Genomic DNA, 13,834 nt, shown 5'->3' with positions numbered 1-13,834 from the left:
CTGAAACATTTTGGTGCACTGCTGTAGTCAATGTAGTTCCTTCTCTTTTCAGTCTCTTCATTTCCAATTTGTTTGTGGTCATCACTTTTTTCATAGGTAATAAATTTCATATTAATCCATATTGAAGAGCAATATAGTGTAAAACAAAAACTAAAGGTTTCTATCTATTCATTGGCCTTATCAGAGACCAATCGGGCCGATGACCTGCGATGTTAGGCCCCTTTAAACAACAAGCATCATCATCATCATCATCAGAGACCAATCATCAGTAAAAATTTTTAAAATAAATAAATAAATAAATAAATAAATAAATAAATAAATAAATAAATAAATAAATAAATAAATAAATAAATAAATAAATAAATAAATAAATAAATAAATCAAGCATGAAATTCAAGATAACTAAAGATTTTTAAAACACTCATCACAATCACATGTCCTGTGCAAGCTCTCAGCTTCCTCCAACTGGAAGACAGATATTGGAGGACCTTGAAATTAGAGATATGAACTGGCGTCGCATATATAAGCAGCATCTGTGGATGGATAGGACAAACTGGAGGAGGCTCATACACAACTGCACCCGACTTGCTGGGGCGAAGAAATTATGATGATGATGAGCAATCATGAAAGAAGAGAGCATACTCACCATATCCATCTCTCAGTTCTCTGAGATAGCACTGAACTGGATCAAATCCTACAATAGGAATCTTCTCTTCTGACTGATGCTTGTAAACTTTAAGAGACTTTCTTCATACATTGCCATTCTCTACTTCCTCAGCCTCATGGCATCTGGGAGTCTGAAGAGGATACAGATGGATGACATCATAACTTCTAATCGTAGCTTGAACACAAGCATACAGTCAGGATGGTTTGACAATAAAGATTTCATTCTCCAAAACTGTCAAAGCTTCTAAAGCTAACATTCCAAGATGAATGAGAATCTGTAACGTGGGAGCTTCTCTTGTTACTAGGGAATTCCTCTGATCATATGGGGTAGCAATAAATAGTGGAGGAAGGGCAGAGCGAGCACTGTGGAATCTATTTTCAATCTCAACAACTTCTTCTCTGCTTAATTCAGAGTTAAAGTTCATTATAATTGGAGTGGTGTTCCAGTCAGTACTGCCAATCAAAAATAGGAATTGAAGAAACTCAAGCTGAGGTTCAATGGGTTGTTCAAATGGTTCTGGTGGTGTAAACAGATATGCCACAAGCAATTCTGTACATAATTCAGGAAAATGAAGGGGACCCAGCAACTGAGCACTTAACCATCTCTTAGCTAAGCAACAGGTTGGTCCAAATGATGAAAACTGTTGATGAAGGTCATGGAGTACTCCAAATTGTAGACAGGAAGACAATTTTTTCTTCTAAATATGAAGACTCCTCAGTATCTTGGAATTTTGTCAGTCCATTAGGTGTAATCTTTTGTTTTAATAAAGCGATCTCCCACTGATATGCCACCCGCAACCTGAACACAAAACCATCCTTCTATTGGAGGGATCCATGCGGGAACTCTGTTGTGTTTCAATACATCTTCTGTTAAGAGAAGAGTATTTCAAACATACTTTTGTACCCTTTTGATGCTGACATCAGCAGCAATAAGAGGGAATACTTCACAGAAATGGAACACAGGTGAAGTTCCTTGAACTGAACTGACATTTAATGGTATAGCCTTCTCCTGTCTCAGCTGTTTTGCCAAACCATCAAATAAATGAAGCAGAGCTAATGTTTGTTCTTCTCCTGTTCCATAAAAAATAGAGGGTGGCAGAACCTGAGACTGATTAAGAAAATATTACACTTCATTAGCTACATATACAAAGCTATTGACCCAAATGCCTAAGTGATGGTTTAAAATGAATTGAACAATCTGACGACAAACCAAACGTTTCTCTGCTAAAGTATAATTTCTACTCCAAAACACAGCCTCACAAATACTCCCTCTTGAAATCATCATAGTTCAGACTTCTTACCCCAGAATTTTCTGAATTTCTCAGCCTCAGACATATTGGCAGAGGTCCTTTATAAAGGGTACTGAAGGCTGTTTCTAGACTCAGAGTAAGACCAATCAAAACTGGCCCATTTCGACTGATTGGAGGAGCTTCATCACAAGGCCAACATTGTGACTCTCGAGTTTGAATACCCAATAACAGGACACGCTGACCAAGACCCTGTCTCATCACATCAAGCATCAGTGTTAAAGCCGGCTTCAGAACATGGCCAGGGTAGTCCAGTTTCAGATGAAGGCTACCATGCTGCTTCACAACCTTCCCCAGGTGAGCCGTATTTGGAAAACTTATTAAGTGATCATACTCCCTCTCAAATTTCACAGGTGACATAAATAGGGCCTGAAAACTGAAAAGTGAACCATGTTGGAAACAATCTATTAAAGAAACTACAATACACCTTATAATGATAGAAAATTATTAATTTAACATACATATTTCGGGAAAATAATCCATTCCCTTCATCAGTGACGTCAGTCCTTGAACTGATTTTCTCGAAACATATATGTTAAATTAATAATTATAAGGTGTATTGACAAGGTGGACTCACATAGATTCAAATAGATTCAAACAAGTCAATACAGGCTCAAATAAATTACCTATTATGGTTAAGTTTATGTTGGAAACAAATGAACATCTCAAATCTTTCCCATCAACATCATTCTGTTCATACTTGTTTCAGCTGAGGTGAGTTCTAGAAGATTCCTCTAGTGCTGATATTTTAGTGTTTCACCAGGTCTTCGGTGAGGTGCAGTCTTCCGATTGGAGGAAAGCTGAGAGCTTGCACAGGGCATGTGACTTTGATGAGTGTTTTTAAAATCTTTACTTATCTTGAATTTCATGCTTTCATATATATATTTTTTTGTTATTTCTTCTTCTTTGTTTAGGCCTACAATGGACCACATGGTTCTAACTCTGGTGAGCTTTTTTCTTCTTCTTAGCCCAGTATTCCTCCATTCTAGTGCTATGGATGTCTTTTCTTTCTTGAGTCCATTTCACTCCTACTCCTGTACACAGTGATATAGCTGTTAGTGACTCGAGAGAGACAGATGTCTTGATTAACTTTCTGAATTTATCTCGGTTGTAAATGTCAATGTGATCAATGTTTAGGTATTGTAGTCTTTCTGAACTGAATTCGTCGATTTGGCATTTATTGCTTTCTCTCTAGATACAATGTTGACGATCCTTGAAGTGAGTCTCTGGCTGTCCATCCTGACTATGTGACCATAGAACATTAATCTTCTCTTCGTCATAGCTTATTTATTTATTTATTTATTTATTTATTTATTTATTTATTTATTTATTTATTTATTTATTTATATCTTACCTTTAGTTTGATTTTGACTGATGATGGTCACTAGTAAGACCAAAACTAATTTCAACAAATACATGTAACTTTTTTAAGGTTACAACAAATAGTATTGAACAGGTGGAAACCTTTAGCTTTTGTTTTACACTGTATCACTTTCTTTCCTATGTGTCTGAGCTTTGTCCTTACATCTGCAATCAGCAGGTTATGATCCAAATCCACCAGGACGAGTTTCAGTGTTTAGAGACAAATACTGTGGGAAAAATAAAAATAGCATGATGCTTTCTCTAACAGTTACAGAGTACAGAAATAGAACACAAGTTCTTGCTGAATGGACATTCATAGATGTCTTGTCATCTTTATTTTGCTCAGACCGAGAGATAGAAGAGAAACTGTAAGCGAAACCTGAACAGATTTAGTTCAACTTGTCACAGAAGCCAGGCTCCCAACACCTTTCATACTGAATCTTGTGCAAGCTTCAGATTTCTTAAAATTTACTAGTAAATCAGCAGCTACAGCTAACAAGAACCTACACACAACTAATGTGAATGTCCCATAAGCACCATGGCTAAAATTAACTGCTGAATGACCAGGGGCACTCCAAATTTGAGCAACTCTGAATAACATAGAAGAATTCACGGAAATGTACATACTAAAGAGGAAGGTGAAGCCTTCTGATCTTCAGCAGATCCAATTAGCACCGTTTCAGGATGCAACAAAACACAAGACTTAGACAAAACGATTCCATATGTAAAAGAAGAAAGTCCTGTGGTTGTGGCCACTCTACATGGACTGTTTTATTTTTTCAGCTTTTGGAAATTACTTACAATAAAAAATATCTACATCATGCAAATTATACAAGCTATCTTTTCCTACTTCTGCTGACTGGTTTATATAAGTGTTTTACAAAAGGTTTTCATTACCTCAGGACTATGTTTTTGGTGTCTATCACGTTATGTGACGAGCAGCCCCGAAGATCTCAGTATTACCGAGGCCAGTGGTGCTTGACAGGCCCAAGAAATCTACGTTTTTTCACACAACATCATTTTCAGTTTGTTGTGCTATCTGTTGGACAAATTTTAAACTACTTGTAAGCATGTCATGGAGTAGTGGGATCATAGATGTTAGTGCTGATATACTTTTCCATTTACACGCTCTTTGTAGCCAGGAAAACTACATACAGTATATACAAAGGTGCTTTTACATGTCAAGAGTCAGTGTACAAGATGGCACGGCCATGGCAACGTGCCTTCTGTAATGACAAAATATTTCAAGATTTATATGAAGATTCATTATCTGATATTCACAGTTTCTCAGCCGATAGTAGGTGACGGGCTATGTGAATCTTTCAGGTGATATAGATGTTGATTCCCATAGGGAAACTGAAATATTTGTCCTAAATGAGTTAATTTATAATACCAATATAAATATATATTGGTATTACTCGTATGTGAATCCTTGTTTTTATGGACCTTGCATTTCCTTGATCACTGCTACAAATTGGTAGCAAGATTACATATTTCAAACTGTGTAGTCATGGAATACAATATAAAGTGCAAGGCTGCTGTTGCTGTATGTCGCTTTCTTTAAGCCTTCACCTAGTTAACAAAATAAAATCAGAAATGTACAGCTACTTCCTGGAGCTTCAATGCAGATGTCAAGGTGGTGCGGCGCATTCAGTTGCTGACGGGTACCGATAATTGTGATTATTTGTTTGCAGACCAGTTATCAGATGTACTGAGTGACGGTGAATTGGTTATCTAATAACAAAGCGCTAACACTAAACTGGGAATAACCGTTAAAAAAAAGGTCCTTGTATAGTTGAATACAATGAGTACGTGAAAGTGCAAACTACACTAAGAAAACTACTTATGGAGCCACAGTGGCTACTGCTTTCAAAGGTATCACACCGTACAGACTACTAAGCAACCTCGTGAATACACATGCCAACTTTGAGCTGGATATCTTTAATGCTTTTTGAGTTACAGTAATTTGAGTGCAAATGTGTAATTTGTACCTTGGAAGCTTGTACTATCTGGTCAACATGGGGTAGGAACCTCCATTCAGGGCCCGTCAATGTGTTAAATGCTTTAATTAAGAATAATATCCAGCTGTTATGTACAATGCTCAGATTTATCAAGTTTACCATAATGTGTACCCAATGAAATAAAGACAGAGTGGAACTTGTCCTAATTATTTCTGCCCACAACAGCCTTATATTCTGTCTCTACTTTTTGTGTAGGTATCTCTAACTTTTGCCTTTGTTGGCAGGATCTAGTGTTTACAGTGCACTATGTCTTCTGGTATTGGCTAGAGTAATTTTGTTACTTTCATTGATTTGTCTCTGTCTTATACTTGGCTTTGACAATATGAAAGTGACTGAGGTATGAGCGATGCTAGTAATGCCATTCCTTCTGCAGCCAGTCCCTGCTATGAATGGTGTGAAAATGTTGCTCATAGGGTCAGTTGGTGCATGCATTTCAGTGGGCTTGGCAGGCTGATATGTAATAGCAACTTCTGGCTCGGTGAGGAAAGCAACGGGAAACCACCTCACTCCTCATTTCTCTAGTATGCCTCTTTAGTGATGCCTAGGCCATCTATGACAGCTGACGGTGGAGCTGTTGAGGATCCAACCAGCCTTAGGGCTGAAACTGAACATCCATACATACATCTCTAACTTTCTGTATTGTGACATGAACTTGTAAAACATTCAACTTTATCGATTCTTCTTGTGGCACAGAAGTTTCAGTAAATGCAATGACACCCAGCCCCATCCATAAGACCAATCTGTCCGGCTGCATGATTTATACAAGGATTGGTCAGTTTAGTTAGCAAAAATAATAAACTCTGAGACTGGAGAAGACTGTAAAGAAATACACTATCTGATCAAAAGTATCTGGATATCATTCTGTACATGTAAGTTAGATGCTACAAAAAGGTGGCTGGATGCTGCTCGGTGCTATGAGATACCTACAGAACGGGTGAAACAAGGGAGTTACTGACTTTGAATGTGGAATGGTTACTGGAGGTCAAATCACCAAGCAGTCAGTCAGGGCCAATTCCGCCCTTCTCAAGTTCCCCAAGTCGAGACTGTGAAGTTGAAATCGGAAGACACAACCAAAGCAGTGTAAAGAGTGCAGCTACACAAGTAATTAAACATTGTCAATATCATGTGTACAAATACATACACATATATACACATGCACATCCTCGTGACTTACCGACTGCAATAAAGAATATGCAAGTGGACCGAAGATCATGCACTAAAAATCAATGCCCAAAAATTGCAGTGTATTCTTTTAGCTAAAAAAAAAACCCACGCACGCCTCACAAACGTTCATACTCACTCAGTAACATTAAGAGGCACTCAGTTACAATTCAAAGACACAGTTAAAAAATTAGGGATGATAATGGACAAAAACCTTAGTTGGAATGATCATGTAATAGGTATATGTCAGCGAGTGTTTTATTCCTTACATTCCCTTAAGAAACTCAGATATTTGCTCCCCCAAAATGTAAGAAAACTGTTTATCCAAAGTATGGTAATACCAATATTCGACTACTGTGACATAGTATACAGTAACCTGAACGCCTCACTTTCCATCAAGCTCCAAAAGGCACATAATGCATGTGTTCGATTTATTTAAGATATACCAAGGTTCAACCATATTTCTCCCGCATTTGATAGATTTTCATGGCTCCGCTTAAGAGAGCGATGAAATTTACATACTGTTTCTCTGTTACATCATATACTGAACCTTAACACTCCTGAATACCTTGCCATACCATTCCATTACCTAGCATCACCTTCTAGTACAGTAAAACCTTGTTAGTACGTTCTTCATTAATATGTTTTCCCACTTAGCACATCGTAAATTTGAAATCCCGACGCCCATCGCATTAAATCTGTATAAAAAATACCTCACTTAACACGTCCCGATTTTTCGCCTTTACCACTTAGTACGATGATATATTCCCCAGACCTGAAAATGTTCTTTGTCATCCCTTGTGTATGGAATGTGATTCCCAACAGAGATAAGAGCCCTCGCCATGGGTCGGTCGGAAAAAATTGCGCGATAAGAAGAAATTACCTTGAATTCTCGAACACCGAGTATATTGCGCCTTCGAGGGGCAAGCTGTTAGCTTAGGTAGAGTTGAGTTTTCGTCACTAATTGGCAGCAAAGACTTTACACTAGAACAAGACAGGACAGTGCTAAGTTAAAGCACAGTAATAGATTTCACTGCAGCTATGAGCGCTGAATTCAGTTTTCACATTTTTTTTTTTCTTTCTTCAAAACTGTCCAGTTGACATACATGGTTTATGGCTGGGATGTAGATGTTGATTCCCATAGGGAACCTGAAATATTTCTCCCGAATGAGTAAATTATAATACCAATATAAATGGTCCGTTATTGGACAAGTAGCCTACGCAGTGGCCTCCACGGTATGCACTAGCCATGAATCGTGGTGGTTGTGCTATGTACCAACTTATGAGCCCAACTTAGCACACGGGGGCGAAACGCTAGCAACCAGGAATTCTCCTTCTTGTTTTCGAATAGGTCTACTATGGACCACGTTAAGCATCATTCATTTACGGTTCTTCCTCTTTCGATCGGCCCAGTACTTCTTCATCCTTTCGGAGTGGGCTTCTTTACGTTCTCGTGACCAGTTGTTGCCGGTCCGTTTTTTGCTACTTTGATCTTGGAATCCCTTAATTTTGTTGATGATTTTTCTGTATTCCTGTCTGTTGTATACTGCCTGCTGTGATATATTATTTTCCTCCATATCCTCCTTGACCCCTTTAAGCCAGCTAGTTTGTGTCTTCCTGTTCTCCATGTATTCCAGAATTCGCTTGGCTGTTCTCTCTGGTGGCATTCTTTTAATGTGTCCGTAGAAGCAGAGTCTTCTCTTCTTGAAGGATGTTGTGATTTTTTCGGTCCTTTTGTATAGTTCCTCATTTGGTCGCAGTCTAAATTCTTGACCCACTTTCCTGGGCCCTAGTATCTTCCTCAAGATCTTCCGTTCTGTCTTTTCAATGTTTTCTAGTAAGCCCTTCCTGTTCAGTGGAATACATTCGATCGCATATAGACTTTCTGGTTTGATGACAGTGTTGTAATGTCTGATTTTTGCAGTGAATGAAACTGATTTTTTATTGTAGACATTTCGACATAACTGGTATGCTGCTTCCATCTTTCTTGCCCTTTCCTGTAATGCTATTCCTGGTAGTCCTGTTGGGGTTATCCATTCCCCTAGATATTTAAACTTCTGTACTCTTTTAATTGTTCCATATTTGGTGACAATATTTTGTGTCGGATCTTTTTTGTCCTGAATCATTAGTTCCGTCTTTTCGAAGGATATCTGAAGTCCCGTCTTTACAGCAGTCTCTTGAAGTGTTTCAATTTGTACCTTGGCTGTTTCAGTGTCTTCTGCCAGTATTGCCATATCATCTGCGAATGCTAGACAGTCAATTTTGATTCCAGATCTTCCCAGTGATATTCCATTTTTCACCCCTAATTCCATCAGTCTCTTCCTCCACTCTCTGACCACTTTTTCAAGTACAACATTAAACAGAAGTGGTGACATCCCGTCCCCTTGTCGGACACCTGTTTCGATCTTGAATGGTTTTGACAACATACCCATAAACTTAACCTGTGATGTAGTGTCAGTGATGGTTTCTTTGATTAAATTTCTAGTTTTTTTATCTATCCCAAACTCTTCTAACGTGCTTATCAAGGTTGCTCTGTCGACTGAATCATAGGCTTTCTTAAAATCCACAAATACAATCACTAGATTTTTGGCTGTGAGTGCACGTAGTTGTATTATGGAGATTAGGTTGAAAATTTGCTCGCTGCATGATCTCCCTTTCCGGAATCCTGCCTGGTATTCACCAAGTTCTTTTTCTATTATCCCTTCAGTCCTGTTTTGTAGTGCCTTGGATAGAATTTTAGAGGCAACTGGTGGCAATGATATTCCTCTGTAATTGTTAACGTTTGTTCTGTCTCCTTTTTTGTGCAGCGGGTGTATTAATGATGTCTTCCATTCCTTTGGGATGCTCTCCGTCTGCCAAATCTCCTCAAACAGTGCTTCTAGCTGAGTCACTAAGTGTTCTCCGGCATATTTCAATAACTCTGCAACTATTGAATCTTCACCTGACGTCTTATTGTTCTTCAGTCCTGTTATTATTCCCCTGATTTCTTCTTTATTAGGTGGTTCTGAGTCCGGTGTCTGGTTCTTGGGTTTCTCAAACATTAAAGTTTCCTCTGGTTTTTTACAGTTCAGTAGTTTCTGGAAATAATTTGCAAGGTGTTGGCAATTCTGTTCATTTCCAGTGATTAGATTTCCTTCGTCATCTTTGAAGCATAGGGTTGGCGGTTTGTATCTTGTTAAGTTCCTCCTGAATGTCTGGTAGAAATTACGTGTATTGTTTTTCACGAAATCTTCTTCTAGTTTCTTTAGTTGCTGTGTGTCATAATGTTTTCGTTCACCTCTTATGGTTTTAGCTGTTGTTTTCCTTTGTGCTTTGAATGACTCCCAGTCTTCTGGTTTCTTAGTTGAGTTCCATTTCTTCCATGCCTGAGCCCTTCTTTGTAGTGCTTCTTCGCAAACTTCATTCCACCACGGATGTTTCTTCTTTTTACTTCGTAGGATTGTTTGTTCCGCTGCTTGTTGTATTGATGTTGCCATCTCAGTCCAACTGTGACTTTGAATCTTATTTATCCTGTTCTGGTATTCATTCACAGTCTGCTGATTGAACTTCAGATCTTCTATTCTGTATCTTGTAATTTTTGTACCACTACTTTTTCTCCTTTCTGGTGTTAATTTCATCTTAATTTTTGTCAGATAGTGGTCAGAGTCGAAGTTTGCTCCTCTATTATTATTATTATTATTATTATTTTTTTTTTTTGCTAGGGGCTTTACATCGTACCAACACAGATAGGTCTTATGGCGACGATGGGATAGGAAAGGCCTAGGAGTTGGAAGGGAGCGGCCGTGGCCTTAATTAAGGTACAACCCCAGCATTTGCCTGGTGTGAAAATGGGAAACCACGGAAAACCATCTTCAGGGCTGCCGATAGTGGGATTCGAACCTATTATCTCCCGGATGCAAGCTCACAGCCGCGCGCCTCTACGCGCACGGCCAACTTGCCCGGTAACCAGGAATGAGTTGGCTGGAAAATTTATAATGTCCAATAAGGGACCATTTAATTTGGTATTATAAATTTACTCATTCGGGACAAATATTTCAGATTCCCTATGGGAATCAACATCTATATCATCTGATGGCCAAGCAGGTATCAATTTTTGGTAGTGAGACAAAGTCTCTCATAGTGCATTGGCACTGCCGGTGGCTCCAAGTAGCCTACGCAGTGGCCTCCACGGATGTTTGTTATTTACTCTAATCTATTTATTTTTCTATTTACCATATTACAACCAAAAATCCTGTGTCTATGTTATCATTTTGTTTTCCAATCTATAAATAATTAAGTATTAATTTTGTATTAAGCTGTAGTAGAAAAACTAATATCTGTATATATGATAATATGTAACAAAATGAATCCTGATGACCACATTGTATTGTATTAAAATTCTATGTAATCATTTTATTGTTCTACCCTATAAACATGAAGTACTGATTTGTATTAATCAACCAACCACTGTACATAATGTAATATGTACTGTAATAAAATTAACCCCTATGAACATAATGTATTCTATTTCATTTCTGTGTAATAATTTTAATTTTCTACTTTAAAAACAATCAAGTATTAAATTTGCATCATTCCATAGCAGAAACAACAAACAGCTGCATACATTGTAATGTAATAGACACTTATGACCAAGTATGTATTATTTTTACAGAAATCAATTGTGACTTAAAATGCATTGAGCTATCTGTCTATATCATATTGTAAATATTGTAACATTTTGTATGAACACTTTGTATTGTAAAATGTTGTAATAGTGTTTTGTTAACCTGCCAATGTACCTCCGCAACATCAATTTAAACAGTGAACTATTAATTGTTATTGTATTGTAAATATTGTAGTAGCACAATGTACTGTAACGTTTTGTGAACCCACTAATGTACCTCTCAAATACCAATTTAAAACTTCGTACTATCACCTGTATATAACCAAGGAAAATAAATGAGAGGTAAAAATCCTCTGCCCTCCCTCTCAATCTTCACCTCCCAGCAACCTACTCCCACAATCCACCAAACCCCTACAAACCTCCTGGCCAGAGAGAAGGCATCACCTTCCGAGTGGCCCGACCCTCCTCCCCCCCCCCCACCCCCGTTGAGGAGGGGAATCAAAACCTCTCAATTGGATTGGCCTCCACGGTATGCACTAGCCATGCGTCTTGGTGGGTGTGCTATGTACCAACTGATGAGCTCAACTTAGCACACGAGGGTGAAACGCTGGCAACCAGGAATGAGTTGGCTGAAAAATTTTAAATGTCCACTAACGGACCATTTATATTGATATTATGGCTGGGAGTCATCCAAAATTTTGCGTCACAAAAGTTACCATACCAATATAAATGGTCCGTTATTGGACATTATAAAATTTCCAGCTAACTCATTCCTGGTTGTCAGTGTTTCGCCCTCGTGTGCTAGGTTGGGCTCATCAGTTGGTACCTAGCAAACCTACCAAGACGCTGGCTAGTGCATAGTGTGGAGGCCACTGCGTAGGGTACTTGGAGCCACCGGCAGTGCCAATGCACTATGAGAGACTTTGTCTCTTTACCAAAACTTGATGCCTGCTTGGCTATCAGATGAAAACCTTCATTTCTGAAATGCTCATAGTTCTATACATTACTTATTTTTTATATTTTGGTTATAATATTACACAAAGTAGCCAAAACTACTTCGAACAGACCCGTGCAGATAGACTGACTGAAAGAGGGTTAATAGTTCAAACAATAAGAAAGCACACCACATACCTCTCCTTGTGGAGCCGTATAATCCAACAAACCAATTTCATCTCCATAGAATATCGATGGTGTTCCAGGGAGCATAAGATGGAACAGCAGGGCAGCCAAGTTTCCGTCTATTGTGTGCATGTGCGAGGACAGTCTTTTTGTGTCCACACTGCCGATGTGCCAATGGATCCAGGGGTAGCCTGGCTTCTGATACAACAGTCCTTCTGTCACTGCATCGACGTGCTCCTTGATACTGTTCGTACCATTACCAAACAGGTCGAGATACACATCGACCAGATCCATGCGGTTCAGAACGGCGTTCAATTTCTCCATGTCTGTGTCTGGGTCAAGAGCATTTATTACGTCCAAACTGCACATCAGGATCTTTTCTTCATCATCTCCTCCGTTGTACCTGTCCACGACCCTTCTCCATTCCCGTACGTAAGAGGCAAAATTTTTGTTGTCAACAAGGTGTTCTAACCCTTTGAGATAAAAACCGTCAACGCCAGCCCTGAGCCAGAAACTGAGCACCTCCGATATCATGTTTCCAGCAACTGAGTCATAAGCAGATGAAACAGAAGTTTCAGTAGTAGTCAGTTCAGATTGATTATTTTCATTAAAATCTTCATCCATGAGAACTCGATTGTCTCGCCTGTGACTGACAGGTCTGTCTTGGTCTTCTGCTAGCACTAGTTGCCGGATGAAAGGTTGTATTGGAATATCAAGAACAAGAGAAATATTGTGCTTATGGAGGGACCTCACGGTGAAATGGAAGTCCTCAAGTGTTCCCAGGTAGGGATGTATTTCTGTGAGGTTCAGTATTCGGTCAAAACGCTCCGGATAGTCCTCTGACAAGAAAATAGAGTTCAGTCTCACAGCTCGCACTCCAAGAGACTCCAAGTACGAAGTTTTGCTAGCTAGACCGCGAAGATCTCCCAGGCCATCCGAGTTGGAATCCTGAAACACACAATGCATTGCTTTCTCTAATGTAGAGCATTCAAACATAATAATCAAGTAAGCCTAGAAAGGTTATAATTGATATTATCAACTGGTGAAAATCAAATGGTGGTTTCCAAATCAGAACCTAATTTTTGAATAATATATAAGTAATAATAATAACAACGTAAACGTTTCCACCTTTTCAATACTAAAATATATTCACAAAATTATAAATTACACGGTACTAGTTTCGACCCATCTAGGGGTCATCATCAGCCGTATTGGAGCAAAGATCACTTTTGGCGAAATCCTAAGAAAATGTTATTTTAAAGAATAACAAGTGAAATGAGATGTTATTATGGTAATAGTTAATAATACAAGGAATATACATACTAAGAGGTTTTTAACAAAGAATAAAGTATAAATGGGGTGTTGTAAAAATTATAATCATGGAAATCAGTAAGTTCTTGTATTGAAATGACATATATAAAATTATATATGGCTTAGGAAGAGGGCTTAAGGTGGGGCTGAAGGGTGCGGGAGAAAGTGTAATTGTCTTGGAAAAGTACCTTTGATTAAATTTAGGATTGAGTTTAGGTTGGCTGCATTATTGTTTCTGAGGAAAGTGATAAATAGATCGAAGAGTATGTTGGGTTTCTCTGAGA

The 13,834-nt window shown here is 38.5% G+C and overlaps 1 protein-coding gene across 2 annotated transcripts in view; it reads right to left on the bottom strand.

Moving 5' to 3' along the window:
- LOC136881251 (amino acid transporter heavy chain SLC3A1) overlaps window positions 1–13,834 on the bottom strand; it is a 90,535-nt gene that overhangs the window by 40,604 nt on the left and 36,097 nt on the right. For both annotated transcript variants that reach the window (XM_067154010.2, XM_067154009.2), the window contains exon 6: window positions 12,252–13,187. In XM_067154010.2, coding sequence (XP_067010111.2) covers window positions 12,252–13,187 — 936 coding nt within the window. The remainder of the gene's footprint in view (window positions 1–12,251; window positions 13,188–13,834) is intronic.

Source organism: Anabrus simplex, chromosome 9 (assembly GCF_040414725.1).
Source record: "Anabrus simplex isolate iqAnaSimp1 chromosome 9, ASM4041472v1, whole genome shotgun sequence".
Classification (NCBI taxonomy): Eukaryota; Metazoa; Arthropoda; class Insecta; order Orthoptera; family Tettigoniidae; genus Anabrus; species Anabrus simplex.
The sequence above is the reverse complement of the archived record's forward strand: the minus strand, read 5'-3'. Positions and strand labels throughout refer to the sequence as shown.